This window comes from Dama dama, chromosome 24 (genome assembly GCF_033118175.1).
Source record: "Dama dama isolate Ldn47 chromosome 24, ASM3311817v1, whole genome shotgun sequence".
NCBI classification, from domain to species: Eukaryota; Metazoa; Chordata; class Mammalia; order Artiodactyla; family Cervidae; genus Dama; species Dama dama.
Window position 1 is genome coordinate 48,291,544 of NC_083704.1, and position 14,266 is coordinate 48,305,809.

The 14,266-nt window shown below is 48.4% G+C and overlaps 1 protein-coding gene across 1 annotated transcript in view; it reads left to right on the forward strand.

Moving 5' to 3' along the window:
- The first annotated feature begins 1,406 nt into the window (after positions 1–1,406).
- Positions 1,407–14,266, forward strand: part of IL17RD (interleukin 17 receptor D) — a 68,027-nt gene continuing 55,167 nt past the window's right edge. The window contains exon 1 of the mRNA XM_061128325.1: positions 1,407–1,588. Coding sequence (XP_060984308.1) covers positions 1,463–1,588 — 126 coding nt within the window. The 5' untranslated portion in view covers positions 1,407–1,462. The remainder of the gene's footprint in view (positions 1,589–14,266) is intronic.

A 14,266-nucleotide genomic window follows, 5' to 3' on the forward strand; every position in this document is an offset into this window, starting at 1 on the left:
TGGCGAAGTCAGGGGATCTTGGCTACTCTACTTCTCCCAACCTCCGCTTCCTTTTCCAAGCAGAGGTACTACCCACTTCACAAGAGTTAAAGTCTGAAAAGTGTAGTGGTTAATAGTATTGTTTTTGCTAATCTGGATTTGAATCTCATGTCTGGCAGGTACCAGCTGTGTGACTTTATCTGAGTCAGTTAATAGTAGATTGTAGCATTTGTTGAATACTTGTTTGTGTTAACCAATAGAATCCTCCCCAGCATAAGGCACTTACTCTGTTATACCAGTTTTCTGTGGGGGGGGGGGGGGGGGGGGAAGGAACAATAATGGGGAGAGAACAAGTCATTTGTCTGAGGTCTCAGCCAGGATTTCTCTAACCACCACATTCATTACCTTAGCTTTTCCATGCTGAAAACTGGGATAACAGTAATATGCTTTTAGGTGTGTTTGGGAGGATTCAAGAGGTGGTTGTAAATTATTATTTAAACATTATTATCATATTTTGGGGGGTTTCCGGAGTTTTGCAGGGAGCAGGTATCACATGGGAAAAAAAAATCTTTCGATTAAAAAAAAAAAGACCTTTCAGGTCGGGAAAAAACTGCAGCTGTTGGCTCCTCAAAAGTCAACTGGAGATTGGCTGTAGGGGCATGGCTTAGAGATCGTGGTGGGGCCGAAAAGGAGAGTTGTTCAGTCGCTAAGTCATGTCCAGTTCTCTGCGATCCGTGGACAGCAGTGCGCCAGGGTTCCCTGCCCTTTACTATCTCCTGGAGCTTACTCAAACTCATGTCCATTGAGTCATTGATGCCATCCAACCATCTCATCCTCTGTCGCCCCCTTTTCCTCCTGCCCTCAATCTTTCCTAGCGTCAGGGTCTTTTCCAGTGTAGTCAGTTGGCTGTTCTAATCAGGTGGCCAAAGTACTGGAGCTTCAGCTTCAGCATCATTCCTTCCAATGAATATTCAGGGTTGATTTCCTTTAGGATTGACTAGTTTGATCTCCTTGCTCTCCAAAGTACTCTCAAGAGCCTTCTCCAACACCACGGTTCAAAAGCATGAATTCTTCCGCTCTCAGCCTTCTTTATGATCCAATTCTCACATCCGTACATGACTACTGGAAAAACCGTAACTTTGACTATACTTTGTCGGCAAAGTAATGTCTCTGCTTTTTTTTTTTTTTTTTGTCTCTGCTTTTTAATACGCTGTCTAGGTTTGTCATAGCTTTTCTTCCAAGGTTCAAGCATCTTTTAATTTCTTGGCTGCAGCCACCAAGCCAGACCTGGGGGGCGGGGCCAAAACCTGAAGTTCGAGCCTAGGGGCGGGCCCCGGGGGAAGGGGCGGGGCTAGGGTCCGCAGCGCATGCCCAGAGGTGCTGCCCGCTCCGCCGCGGCTGCCGGCGCCACCGCCCACTCCGGGCTGGCCAGCGGCAGGCGGCCGGGGAGCAGAGTAGGGCCCGGCTGGGCGAGCGCACGGCCATGGCCCCGTGGCTGCAGCTCTGCTCGGTCTTCTTCACGGTCAACGCCTGCCTCAACGGCTCGCAGCTGGCCGTGGCCGCAGGCGGCTCCAGCAGAGCGCGGGGCGCCGACACCTGTGGCTGGAGGGTAAGGAGAGGTCTCGCTGTCCCCCAGAGCGCGGGGGGCACAGGTGCTCGCGGGCAGCGGAGCCCACGCCGACTTGCCTGCTCTCCGTCCGTGGCGTGCGCGACAGGGCTGGGATACCGTCTGCTCCCGCCCTCCTGCCTCCCCCCCGGGGCGCGCGTCCGGCTGTCCCCGGCTGGGTTGAAAGAGGCCGCCCGACCCCCGGCTTTGTGTTGCTAATGAGGCGCGGCCACGGGCTGGGGTCCGGCTCCAGGCGGGCGGGCGAGAGGGGCGCCCGGCGGCGGGCGGGAGGAGGGCGCCCCACCCTTTGTTCCAGGCCCGGACCTCAGGGCAGCGCGCCCCCGGGATAGGCTCCTCCGCGCTGTCCGAATGGGGGGCGCTTTGGAGCGGGAGTCGGGAGAGGGGTCTTAGCCCGAACCTCCGGTCCTCAGCTCTGCAAAGGTCCGGGACCGCCAGGCAGGGGACCCTGAATGCTGGGCAGGGGTGCGCCCCGTTCTCGGGACTGCTTTGTTCCTTCCGGGCCAGGCCATCTTACCCCACTTTCACCCCACCTCAAGACTCCAGTTTGCTTTTGCATTCAGCCCTTTGCCTAGCGGATGGTCTCTCCGATGACCCTCTCGCACCCACACACACCCCGACCCTACTTAAGTTGCGGATCTTTTTCATGACCAAAGGGAGGAGTGAGTTTGTCACCTCGTTCAGGTGTCTGAGAGCAGAGGGGCAGCGTCGTTGTCCTGTGTTGGGAGCCGTCTGCCCCTAACCATCGCCTCTTGGATGCCATCTGAGCGGTGGGACATGCGGAGGGGGTTGTGCTCTGGAGGCTTGCCATCCCAGCTCCCCAGCAGTGCTCCTGGGTTTGGGGAGCTCGAGGACTTGGAGACTGTATCTATCTGACCCCGGCTCCCCTCCCACCCAAGCCAGGATCAACCTGGCGTGTGGGCACTCACCGCCTTCAGCTTTGTGGAGAGGACACCGGCTTTGCACTCAGGCAGCCACGAACATGACCTTGCCTCTTTTCCTGGGCACCTTTAGCCTCTGATTCTTCACTTGGGAAATGGGAGTAAATGCGTATTTCCTAGCTTCCCTAGCACTGCTTCTCTGAGGGAAGGGTAGGGGGTAGATCTCTTAGAGCAGAGCTCATTCACCTTTTGAGGGGTGCTGTGAATGGGCCTCAAGCAGTCACGGCCTAGAACTGACACCCCTTTAGGACCACAGGCTGGTGCCCTCATGTCACTTGCCCTGCCTTCAGAGAAACACAGCAAGGAAGGCTAGGTACCAGCTGGGTAAGCTGAAATGTCTTCAAACCCAATGGCTGCAGTGTAGACAGCTATCACCCACCTTCTCACGCACCCCATAGTGAACAAAACCTCCTTATTTGAGTAAAACATCATATTTTCTTACTTTGCCCCATTTTAGTAAAATACCACTATTCTTTTTTTTTTTTTCCCCCAGTAGATACCAAGTTTTCCTGTTTTTAGGTTTTAAAAGTTTTCCTTAAGACTATCCTCACATTGACTTACCAGTTTTTAAATTTTTTATCTCTAAACTGGTATGTTGGCATTTGGGTAAACAGCATCACTGGCATTTTCCATTTTCATAAGATGGCATAGGTGGGTCAGTGTGATTTGCTGTTTTTCTGCAGTTGCCCAGGTGGCTTCATGTATCCATGCACCAACTGTGTGAAGTTTTAATGCTGTGGGTATAGCAGGTCCCTAAAGGAGCCGAGCTAGTGGCTTTGCGCTCTCAGTGAGAATCTGTTCTCCCTTAACCTGCACCCACATTGTTTTTTTTTTTTAATCTCAGTTTTATTTACTTATTTATTTATTTACTTGACAATATTGTATTGGTTTTGCCATACATTGATGTGAATCCACCATGGGTGTACATTTGTTCCCCATCCTGAACCTCGCTCCAGTGGCTTTGCATTCATGCTGGAGGTAACCTTCTCAACAGCTCTTAACCTTGGTCCCACAATCCTTCCCTTGGGGTCATCTTCACTGACTTCCTAAATGAGCATGGGAGTCTCAGAGTCACCTCCTGGATTCCGGGCTCTCTCCAACCTAATACCTGGCACCTTCTTTCCTGGACTTGCTCTTTGATGCACGGAGCCCAGCTTACCCACCTGACTCACATACTCACCTTCCCAGCCTCCACCTGCCCTTCCCACCCTGCTCCCTTACTCCTGTGCCTATGATGCTGCCGAGGGCACGCTGCTTCCCTGCTCCTCGGGTGCCTTTTCCTTCCCTGAGAGCCCCGTGGGCCCAAGACTCAGCTCAAGTGATGCTTCCTCAAGGAGGCCCTCTCTGAATGCTATTCCCCTTGCTTCGCCTTCTCTTGCAGGTCCTTGCCTTTGGCTCTCATCAGACTGCGTTGTCAGTATGTGTTCCCATCTGTGTCTTCAGACTAGTTTCCTTACCCAGGCACTTAACCTCTTGTTGGTGGGCTCAGGGCCTGGTGCACTGTAAATCTTGGATGAACCCAATTAGACCTCGTAGTCTTCCTGCTAAATCCTATATCAAGTGATAGATTTTAAGAAGGGGGAAGGGGAGGGATGAAGATCAGAGCAGCGGGCTGCAGTGTCTTCCCCGCAGCAGGCTTTAGTACATGCTGTTCCCGCCTGTGTTCCTTCTCCTCACACCTCAGCCACCCCTCTCAGCTCCAGCGTCACTTCCTGCACGAAGCCCCCTCTCCCCCTGCCTCCCTAGGTGAATTTTTCCAGAAGTTGCTTTGTCAGGGGGCTGGCCAGTAAGTACTGATGTACTGCTACTTGGGTGTCTGATTCATCTCCATGTGACCTACCTGACAGTGAGTGTCCAACCCATAGACCTTGGTCTCAGTTCTGAGGTTGCTTACCGTCTATTTGGGGCCGCGCTCACATCTAACAGTAGGGGTTGATGCTGTGTGATGCAAACAAGTGAAGGCTCCTTGTGGGTCTAGGTCACACAGAACCTGGAGGGTAGAGGCACAGCAGGGCAGAGGAGTGAGCCCTGAAGGAGGTGCGGGATCTGGGTGCTGGAGAGGAACTGAGCGATCGACCGCCTGGCTCTGGAGGGAGCGGGTGTTCCTGGAACTCTTGCCCCTGCAAGAATGTGTTTTCCCAGGACTCCCAAGGTGACTGGAGCCGGCTAACCCTCAGCAGCTGTAACCCTCCCTTTGGGGTTGCTCTTAGAGGAGCCAGCCTGGTTTAAGTGGTCAGATTTCACAACCTCCCATTATTAGTGGGGCAATTAAGGGGCTGATACCATCTCAGTGTTTTAGAAATGAGTTGTGGGCACACTTCCTCCACTGCTTTAAAAACAAAGTCTCTTAGGGCACTTGCCAGGTGAAGTTGCCCTTTGAGTAATAGAGTTTTCTCAAAGAAGTAACAAGTTGTAAAACTTCCAGAGGGGCCAGCATCCTCCTTGACAGTCTTAACTGCTTGCTTCTTGGAAGTGGAGTGGTTGTGTTTGTGATGTGTAACTTTATATCAGTCACTTGCACAGAGGTTCCCCCCACCCCTCCCTGTCCTTGCCTTGCTCATTGTTTTAAGAAGCCTATGCATGGAACAAGGAATTAGAAATCTATTCCCACAGGTTTTTATTCAGTGGCTTTTCCTGCAGTGGAGGAGGAAGGAACATTTCTTGCCTTCTTACCTAAATGGGGTACCCCTTCCCTGGTCTATTATCCCTGAAACTCAATTTCCACTGCCTCCCCTCCCAAAAGTCTGCTTCTTCAGGAATTCAGGAAGCCAGAATGCTGGCATCGTCTTTACAATGAAGTGCAAGTTTCCCATTTAAGGCAAACACTTCATCTCAAAAGGTAGGAAGAAATAGGGTAGTACTTGGAAAAGAAGAAGTTGCAGCTGATTAAAATTTAGGTTCTTGATAAAAGTCCAATCTAAGAACTCTCCTTGGCCGCGAGCCCAGCCATGTTTATTTAATTCTGAATTGGATGTGTTTTCATTCACTTGCAGCTCGTGGCTCTCAAGCCTGCATCTGATCTGCCTGTCTTGTGGCTGTGTTGTCCATGTTGCACATTGCGTCTCTAAGTTAAAAATGACTCAGCCCTGGTTGACACATTTTCAGAGAAACATTTTTATAAGAAGCGTGATGCTTTCTTCCAGCCTGCTTTACTGTGTTAATTGGGAATCCTCTGGCTGGGGTCCATCTTTCTTGAGCAGCCCTCGCTTCCCATCCCTCCCCCATCCGTCCACTGGACCCAGAGCCCCTGCAGTGCCTGGGGCATTGTGCTAGTTATTAACGGGGCGGGGGGGGGGGGGGTGCGGCAGTGGGAGATTGGGAGGGTACAGCTGGGTGAATGAGCCCAGCAGCTAAGTGCTGGCTGAAGCACCATTTCCTTCTAGACATTTCTCAAAGTGAAGTCAGAGCCCTTCCAGTATCAGGATTGCCTTGGGAGCTCATTAAAATGCAGATTCAAGACCAGTGAGACCAGAATGGGCATGAGGTGGGGTCCAGGAACTGATAATTTTAGCAAGTTCCTCTGATGCTCTCAGCGGTGAGAATCACTGCTCTAGGAGACAGGACTTCTGTGATGGCAAGAAGGAGGTGAGAACCACACTGTAAACATTTAAAATCAGAGCTTGACTTTAAATTACTTCACTGGACCTTTAGAATGGAAAGTGGAGACTTTGTCCAAGCCCTGGAAAATGGCAGGGGTGAGGCTGGCTGAGGGGGGACCTGGGGAGCCAGTGATTCCGGGGGTGCCTCTGGCACTGGGGACTGAAGAGGAGGCCAGGGTGAGGGGGACCGACGCCTCCACTGGATTCCTCCCCAGAACAGCTGGGCCTGTCTGGAAAACAGTCTCAGGAAAGAGTCGAGTAGGGTCCAAATCATATTCTCAGCCGTTCAAACCTTTCAGACAGCTTCCTTACAAAGGAAAGAACTGCTAATGCTTTTTTAAGTCTTTAAGTTGAGTATTTCTCATACTTCATTTGGCTTAAACTGTATTGTTTCTTTCTTTCTTTCTTTTTTTTTTTAAAGCTTTCAAACTCTCTTTCCCTCATCAGTCCCTAAACTTTTCACATACCATACCCGGCAGATGTCTGCTGCTGCTGAGGCCATCCCATCAGCAGTTAGTTGTTCCTTTCATTCCTTGCTGCCTCTTGTGTCTGCCCCTGATGGATAGGTTCTTAGGCTTCTGGAAGCTCAGGGCCCCTCACCCTTGATCTGTAAAAAAAAAAAAAAATGGGATGAAGCAGGGGTTCAGGTACCCCTAGAACTTAACAGGCTGGGCTGGGGGACAGGTCTGTCTTTGGAGCAGACCTTTGTCCAGCCACCCCAGACTGGCAGCCAAGACCATTTCTGTTTCACATCCCCCCCAAATCTGGAAGTGTTCCTGACCTCAGCAAGCCCCAGGGACCTGTCTGTGCTGGTGCGGCAGGTCCCATCTCCAGGCAGCCTGACTTGCCTGGGCAGTGGGAGGCAACGTCCTCCTGGGCAGTGTTTGTCTTTGCTGCCGGGATGTTCTGAATGGGCCTGACACATGATTAGGTGACTGATGGCCTCACAACACATTGTCTCCTCCAGGGCCTGGGGCCTTTGAAGCTCTTCCCTGTGGGAAGTAAAGAGACTATTTGCTCTATTAAAATGCCTTGGTATTTCCTCTGTTTAACCACAGGCCACTTCCTCTCTGCCACTCTAAACCCGGCAGGGCCACCGGCTGATTGAAAAGACACAAGCCCAGGAGTGATCACATCCTATTGAAACAGATCTAGTCTTACTGCAGATTAAAGCTGGGGCAAAAAGAGACCAAATCTAAGAGGGATTCCTTGAGATGCTCCTTATCTTGCTCAAATTTAGCCTGTTGATATCATTCACACTTAAAGTCATGAATGCATTCTTTTTTTTTTCAAGAAGGAAATCCTCCTAAGTTGTAACCAAATGAGTGAGTGTGTCTTTCGTTTACATAAGGCAGGTTAAAGTAATTCGATCCACTGAATTTCTCATTGTGTGAGTTGGGAATGCTTCATTGTCTGGGAAGGGCATGATGTCTGTTCATAGAAAACCATACTTGGCTTATTCTCTGCCTGTAGATCCTGTCTGTTTGTTCTCATGTGCTCAGAAACCCAAGTAAGACGTTTATAGCTTAACTAATACCAAGAATATATCTGGGGAGACTGTCTCTCCTGCTTTCCCGAGCAGTATCTTGAGAAGGTTTAATTAATAACACCAGGTATGAAACTAAAAATTGAACAATTGAAAAATTACCTACAGTAAACAAAGACTGAAATTTAAACTCCATCTGTACCCTGTTTCTTTTGAAGGGGCCTAAAAAGGGAATGACTAGTGAGTCTCTAATGAAGACTATTATTTTAACATTTGCAACTCCATTGTTCAAAGCATCCATGATAAAAACAGCTTTCCTTTTCTTTGGTTCCTTGTTTGGAAATGTTGGGGAAAGGTGGATGTAGCTAATTAAGGCTACAACATTTAAAGGGGGGGCTTAATAAGTACCAGCTGGCCTCAACAAATCAGCCGGGTGGATGACAAAATAAAGATGTGATGTGAACACACATGTAATTCTCTTCTAAAACGGAAGTTGGCCTATAAATTGTCTCATTTAATAGGGTAAATGAAAACTACCTCTACTAGGCACTTTTAAGAGGCATTTGTTTTATAGTAAACCTCATGTCTTATTTGCATAAAGCCCGTGCATTAAAAGTTGAAAGGGCAGTAGATGGCGGGTATTGTGGAAAGTTTAATACATTGTAATTCTTCTGTCCGTTTCTTCACTCTAAACCTGATCTTAATAGACATTAATCATGAGGCTTTTCATTAAAATTACTATATTGTAGGGAAGCTTGTTTGAACTTATCAGAAATGCCTATAAAATTGTAACCATGACTTTGAAAAGAGAATTTGGAAATTGATAGCATTAATGAAAATGTTCAGGTGGAAATTTACCTTTTACACATTAAATGAATACTTCAAATGAATCCTTTTAAATCATAAGGGATCAGGCTTTAAATATAGCTTTTTTTTTTTCAAATTTGAAAGTCCTTTACTCCCTTAAAAACTAGGAGTTTTTCCAAGTATTCTGTTTTGTCAGTTTTGTAGATTTTTTCCCCACATTGAATGGTAACCCTTTAAAAAAATGCTGGCTATGGCCCCAGACTTCTGTTCTGAGCTGGACTGTTTGACTTGCTAGTGGGAGGTTGATGGGGATAGAGGGTGGGTTTCCTTGGAAAGAAGAGGTACGTTTCCCTGAGACAGGCCATATGGTTCTCTATGATTTTATTCTGTCCAGGTGATTTCTGGTTTCTCTTCTGAAAAGCGTTTCTTTCCCTTTTATCTGAGGAAAATACAATGCAATCCAGACGAAATGCAGGAGCAAGCGGTCAGCCTGAGCGTGATCCCAGCTGAGCGACAGCACATCACCTCCATCCTCTGGAGGGGGCACGTTTGCCCGGGCTGGGACCCAGGCACTCACACGGTTATAGGATTTGCTGTAACTGCTCCCAGTCTGCAGTTCACAGAGACATTTGGGGTGAGGCGGCAAGAGCGGCTCCTCTGTGTCAGGCCACGGTGTAGTACTGTGGTTACATTTTCTGGGGAAGTACAAAGAGGAGTGGGACCAGGCGCCCGGCTGCAGTGGCTTCCTACCCAGGCGGGGCTGTGAGGCCTGGGGGCTCGGAGACGGCGAGATGCAGGGAGCTCCCCCTCTTCGCTCTGCCTGGCGCACTCCCCCCAGAGTAGTATGATCCAGGGCTCCTGCTCCGCATCCCGGAACATCCCGCCTGTGCATTTGCCCGCGTGGCAAGCTGGGCGATGAGAAGCTTGTGTCTGAGGTGCTGCTTGGTGCCTGCCTTTCGGACTCTGGCTTTTCAGCTCACGTCCCGGTTGATTCCCAGGAACTCTGGCTACTTGTTCTGCCTCAGTTTCTCCTGCTTTGGAGGAGACCCACCTTTCCCTGGGAGGCTTCTCCACAAAGGCCCCCCAGCTTCCCCTCCATGTGACTTTCACCTTTGCCAGGAAGCCTACCTTAAGTGAAATCAGACACCACCCCCGCAGCCCTCCCATCACTCCAGATCTCGTGAGGGTGCATCCAGCCTTCTGCAGTGATGCAGTCAAGAAGAGGAATCTTGATCTGTTTATGAAGAAGACACTTAATTTGGATGGTTCAGAGGAGGCTTTGAGGCAGGGATTAAATGGCTAGGGAAGACAGACTTCGCCCGGGGGACTTTTGAGAAGGGCCTCTGGCAAGTGGAGCCCGGAGGTGAGGGACAGTTGGGCAGAAAGAAAAATGTGGGTGAAGCTGGAGGAGGGCGGCTCCTTGGAGGCAGTGGGGACAAGAAGGCTGAAGACGGAGGCTGGGACTAGACAAAGAATTTTGCCCACATATGCACCTGTCAGGAATGGTGACACTTGGAAGGTTTCTCCAGCAGCCGAACAGCTTGATGGGGGTGACCCTCAGCGACCTTCATTCCTTCCTTCAGTGTGTATTTGGTGCTTTCTGTGTGTGAGGCCTGGTTTCTGGAGCTTAGATTGTAGTAAGGAAGACGAATAGGATAACAAACTACCAGAACCTGACCATTGTGTTTAAAATAGCAACCACTACTCTCTGTTGCTCACCATTTTTCTTCACTTGAGTTTTCCCCATAGATTTTTTTTTTTTTTTTTTGTACCATGAAACACACAGTATTTTCTGGTCTCCTGTGCGTCTCCCTTGCCGCACAGTCAGCTCCCTGGGGGCAGGGCCTTGATCTGTTTTGCTTCCTGTTGTACCAGGAGATCAGCAGTGGCCACAGTAGATTCTCCCTCTGTGTGAGCAAGTGCTCTGCAGGAAACCAGGGGCGATGAGAGCGGGCACTCTTGGGTGGCCTCTCTGAGCAGGTGTCATCTAAGGAGAGCAATTGTATTAATAATGACAATGTCCTCTGAAGTTCTGATTTTCTTTTATCTTTTAAATTTTATTTTGACTGGAGTATAATTGGCTTTATTTATGTTTTCTTAACACTGGTGCATCATGTGGCATTAGGTGCTGAGAGTCGCATAAAAATACACCCGACTTCATCCACACCGCGGATTATTGGCACCGTGTCCCCAGTACTGACCAACCTCTGGGCTGCAGGACGGGTTCCCAGGGAACAAGAAAAATGGGGGCCGGGGCTGGTCCTGGATGGCAGTCGCACTTAGGAAAGGGTTGGATTCTTGAAGAGGGGGTGTTTGGACTGTCCAGGTTACGCTGCACTGTGAATGGAAAAAGTAAACAGACGAAAAAAGACTGCTAAGGGCTCACTAAACACCCTGGTTTTGGACTTCACGAAACAATGTGAACAAGATGACCCTCACTCCCTGGCAGCAGCCCTTAGGTGGTATGTGAAAACTTGGTAGTGTTAACAGAGAATCAAGCCTCATTTTCTTTCGGTCCCCTCTGCTTGTGAATGCCTTTCATTTTCTGAAGTCACCCACCGGTCCAGAATCAAAGATGCTCTTTGCCTTCTTTCCAGGGCTGTGGGTTTGCCGGCCAGCTGTGGTAATGAGTTTCTGCCCAGCTTTGATTTCCATGCCTTGCCTCCCCGTGGGAGGAACTAGATATTTCTGATCTTACCTCTGCTCATATTCAGATCCAGCCAAGCAATCAGTGACTTCCCGGGCTTTTTTGTGGGAGACTGTGGGAAAAGTCCTGGTTGGCTGGCTATGAATTAATGAAATCCTTAGAAGGCTTCCCTAAAGATAGCTCCTGTGGTTTTTAAAAAAATAGCATTGCCTCTTTTAATTTGAGAAAGAGGTCATGGAGTTTTACCGAAATTAAGCAGGGAAAAATGTAACATCTGGTTGTGCTGCCTGAAGACTGCTGTCGGGAGGCGGGCGCGATGGGTTCCCAGTGTCCGACGTGCTCGAGGCGCGCCGCCGCGGTCTCTCAGGGCCGCTCTGGACGCACAGCCTGCCCCTTTGTGCTCCCCTGCGTTTTGAACCTCAAGACACAGAAATGCTGTGCTGACATCTGTTCAGTTGAGCACATTTCCCGTCTACTGAGCTTGGTCACACTTTTTTCCCCCCTTATAGTGCATAGTTTTCAAGTTGGAGATTAGTATAATCATTGCCTTTATCTCATTAAAAAAAGATGGGGTAGATAACGGGAGAGAGCCTGGGCGGAAGGCAGGGGAGTTTTAAAGAGCCGTGCTGAAAACTGGAATTCTGATAAGAGGAGGAAGAAAATGATAAATTGCAGACAAGTTTTAGGGAAAGGCATCAAGGCATTTTGAAGGGACCTGTGCCTTTTATAAAGGCAGAAACCTAAATTATCTTTAAATGTCTGCTGTGTCTACATACCCCCACCACGACCCAGTTAAGTGATTAATAAGTCACATTATTACGTTTTTAAAAATTTATGTCAATTCTGAACCTATTCTGTATTAAGACTTTATATTTGGGGAGCACACATTTTCTGAAACTAAACCGAAATGTGAAATTGTTGCTGCCCCGTGCCCGTGCAGACCAGCAGTCACTCGAACCTGGGGCTCCCCTTTACTGTATTGTCTCCCACGTACTTTGGATTCTGAAAATTTCAAACCTGTAGAAAAGTTGAAAGAACAGTGGGGTAGACACCCATTTCCTCTTAGCTGAGAGTCACCAGTGCTTTGCCCCCACGTACTTCGGTTGTCCCCCAGTGTCCTTCATGCTTTCTTTCTGAATCACATTCCAGGATTCAGACAAGAGCCATTCACCGCTTGTAGACATACCCTATCTCTTTAGTGTCCTTGCATCTGATGGAGTCCCTGCACCTCTGTTTTGATCTTTTATAACATATACATTCTGAAGAGTCGGGGTCACTTGTGGTATAGACAGTCACACAATTTGAATTTCTGATTGTTTCCTCATGATTAAGGTCAAGTTAAAATTTTGCAAGATCTTTCTAAAGGTTCAAGTGTGACGCTATTGGATTTTAGGTATCAGTAGGTAACAAACACAGGTGCAGTTCTAGCAAAGAGCAAAATGTGTATTTTTCTACTTGAAATTATTGCACACACAGAACTTTCTAATGATTTAACCCAGTTTGGTCTTATATTATTTGTTCTTTTTAAATTCAGTGCTATACAGAAAGACTTCTCTTTTACTTTCCTGGGAATCCAAAGAAATGGCAAGGTGTCTTTTGCACTATCTTGTATTTTAACTTCTTTCCTTGAAGACGATCTGAAATCAGCTGTGCTCTCAAAATTGGGAGTGTCGCGTCCGAAGAATGCTTAAGGCTTTTGCCATTCACTGGGGCTTGTTTCAAAGAGTTGTAGATGTCACCATCAGTGACTGACCAGGAATGAGTTCCTATTATAGCTCCTGCTTTGGCCTGGGTGAGTGCATGGTTGAGTGCTCCCTCACACCAAACTCAGTCACTTCTTTCCTTTGTGCTGAGAAAACATTGAACTTTATTCCCAGAAAAGGCCACTCCACTCAAAACATGTCCTTAAAGTCAGTTTCCAGCCTTCTCCTTCTGTGAGTACATACTGCCTGAATTATTTTATTAGAGACCCTTAAGAGAGTTTATTTGTTTAATTTGAATTACTGTCTTCCACCTCATGGCATGCTTTTATTTTTTATCCCTACCCTAGATTTCAGGGCCAAAGGCACAGAAAATTAATATTGATTATTTCTCAAAGTAAGTTAAAATGTCAAAAAGCAACAAGTTGTTATTCTCCCAGGGTACCAGGGAGACGACAGAGACAAAACCTCCATCTTTTATTCATAAGTACAGGGAGCTGGCGAGAGCGCCGGCAGGCCTGTGTGCCCGGCATTTGTTCAGCTTTCAGGACCAGGCCTCCTCCCCTGCTGACCGTGAAATGTCATGCCGAGATGCAATAGTGGGACATTCAGCGTCCAGAGAATGGACTGCAGAGATTCAGTCTCGCTTTTCATTTTATTTTCTGGCACAGAATCCACAGTGGCCTCTGTGGCCTGACAGCAAAAGGCCAGAGAAGGATGGCTTGGGACCCTGTGCTAGAGTACGCCGAGGCTGGGCCAGGGTGCGCCTGGGGAAGGGGCGGCCGGCCGCCTTTGCTTCGTCTGGTGTGCTCCGTTCAGGGAGAGAGAATTCTAGTTTCCACGGCTCTGCTCCCTTTGGTTTTGGTGGGGGAGGAAGTGCAGAGTGCTTTTCAGTTGAGAAATCACTAACCATCTCTGTGTAGAGGGCAGCCCTGGGTGGGGATGAGGCTGGGAGGCTCCTTGGACTCTAATGTTTTCTTTAGAAAAAGAGAAATCACGCAGCATTTGCTAAATAGGCTTTAGAGTAACAGTTTTCAATTGGCGGTGATTGGGGTATCTCTGGCGACACTTTTGATTGTACTGGGAGGGGTTTTGCTACTGGCGTTTAGCCGGTGAGGGCCAAGGACACCACGAAACATCCCAAAATGCACAAGTCAGCCTGCCCCAATAATGGCCCAAGATGTCAGTAGTGCCGGGGTTGAGCAACTCTGATTTCGGAGTCCCTTTTTAGTATTTGAATTTCGCAGCTCACTTAACCTTATAACACTTTTTAACTTCCTTTCTGTTTAATAGAAGCTGCTGGTTCTATAAATCTGCACTCAGGATGAATTTCCATTAAAGTCTCTAAGACATATGATTAAACTATTGTGGTGCTCCATGAAGATACACCCTGAATGCAACTACTATTTAAAATGCAAAAGACGGTGGATTTTTTTTTTTTTTTTTTGGCCATAATTTGATCAAAGTAGCATAACCTGTGCCT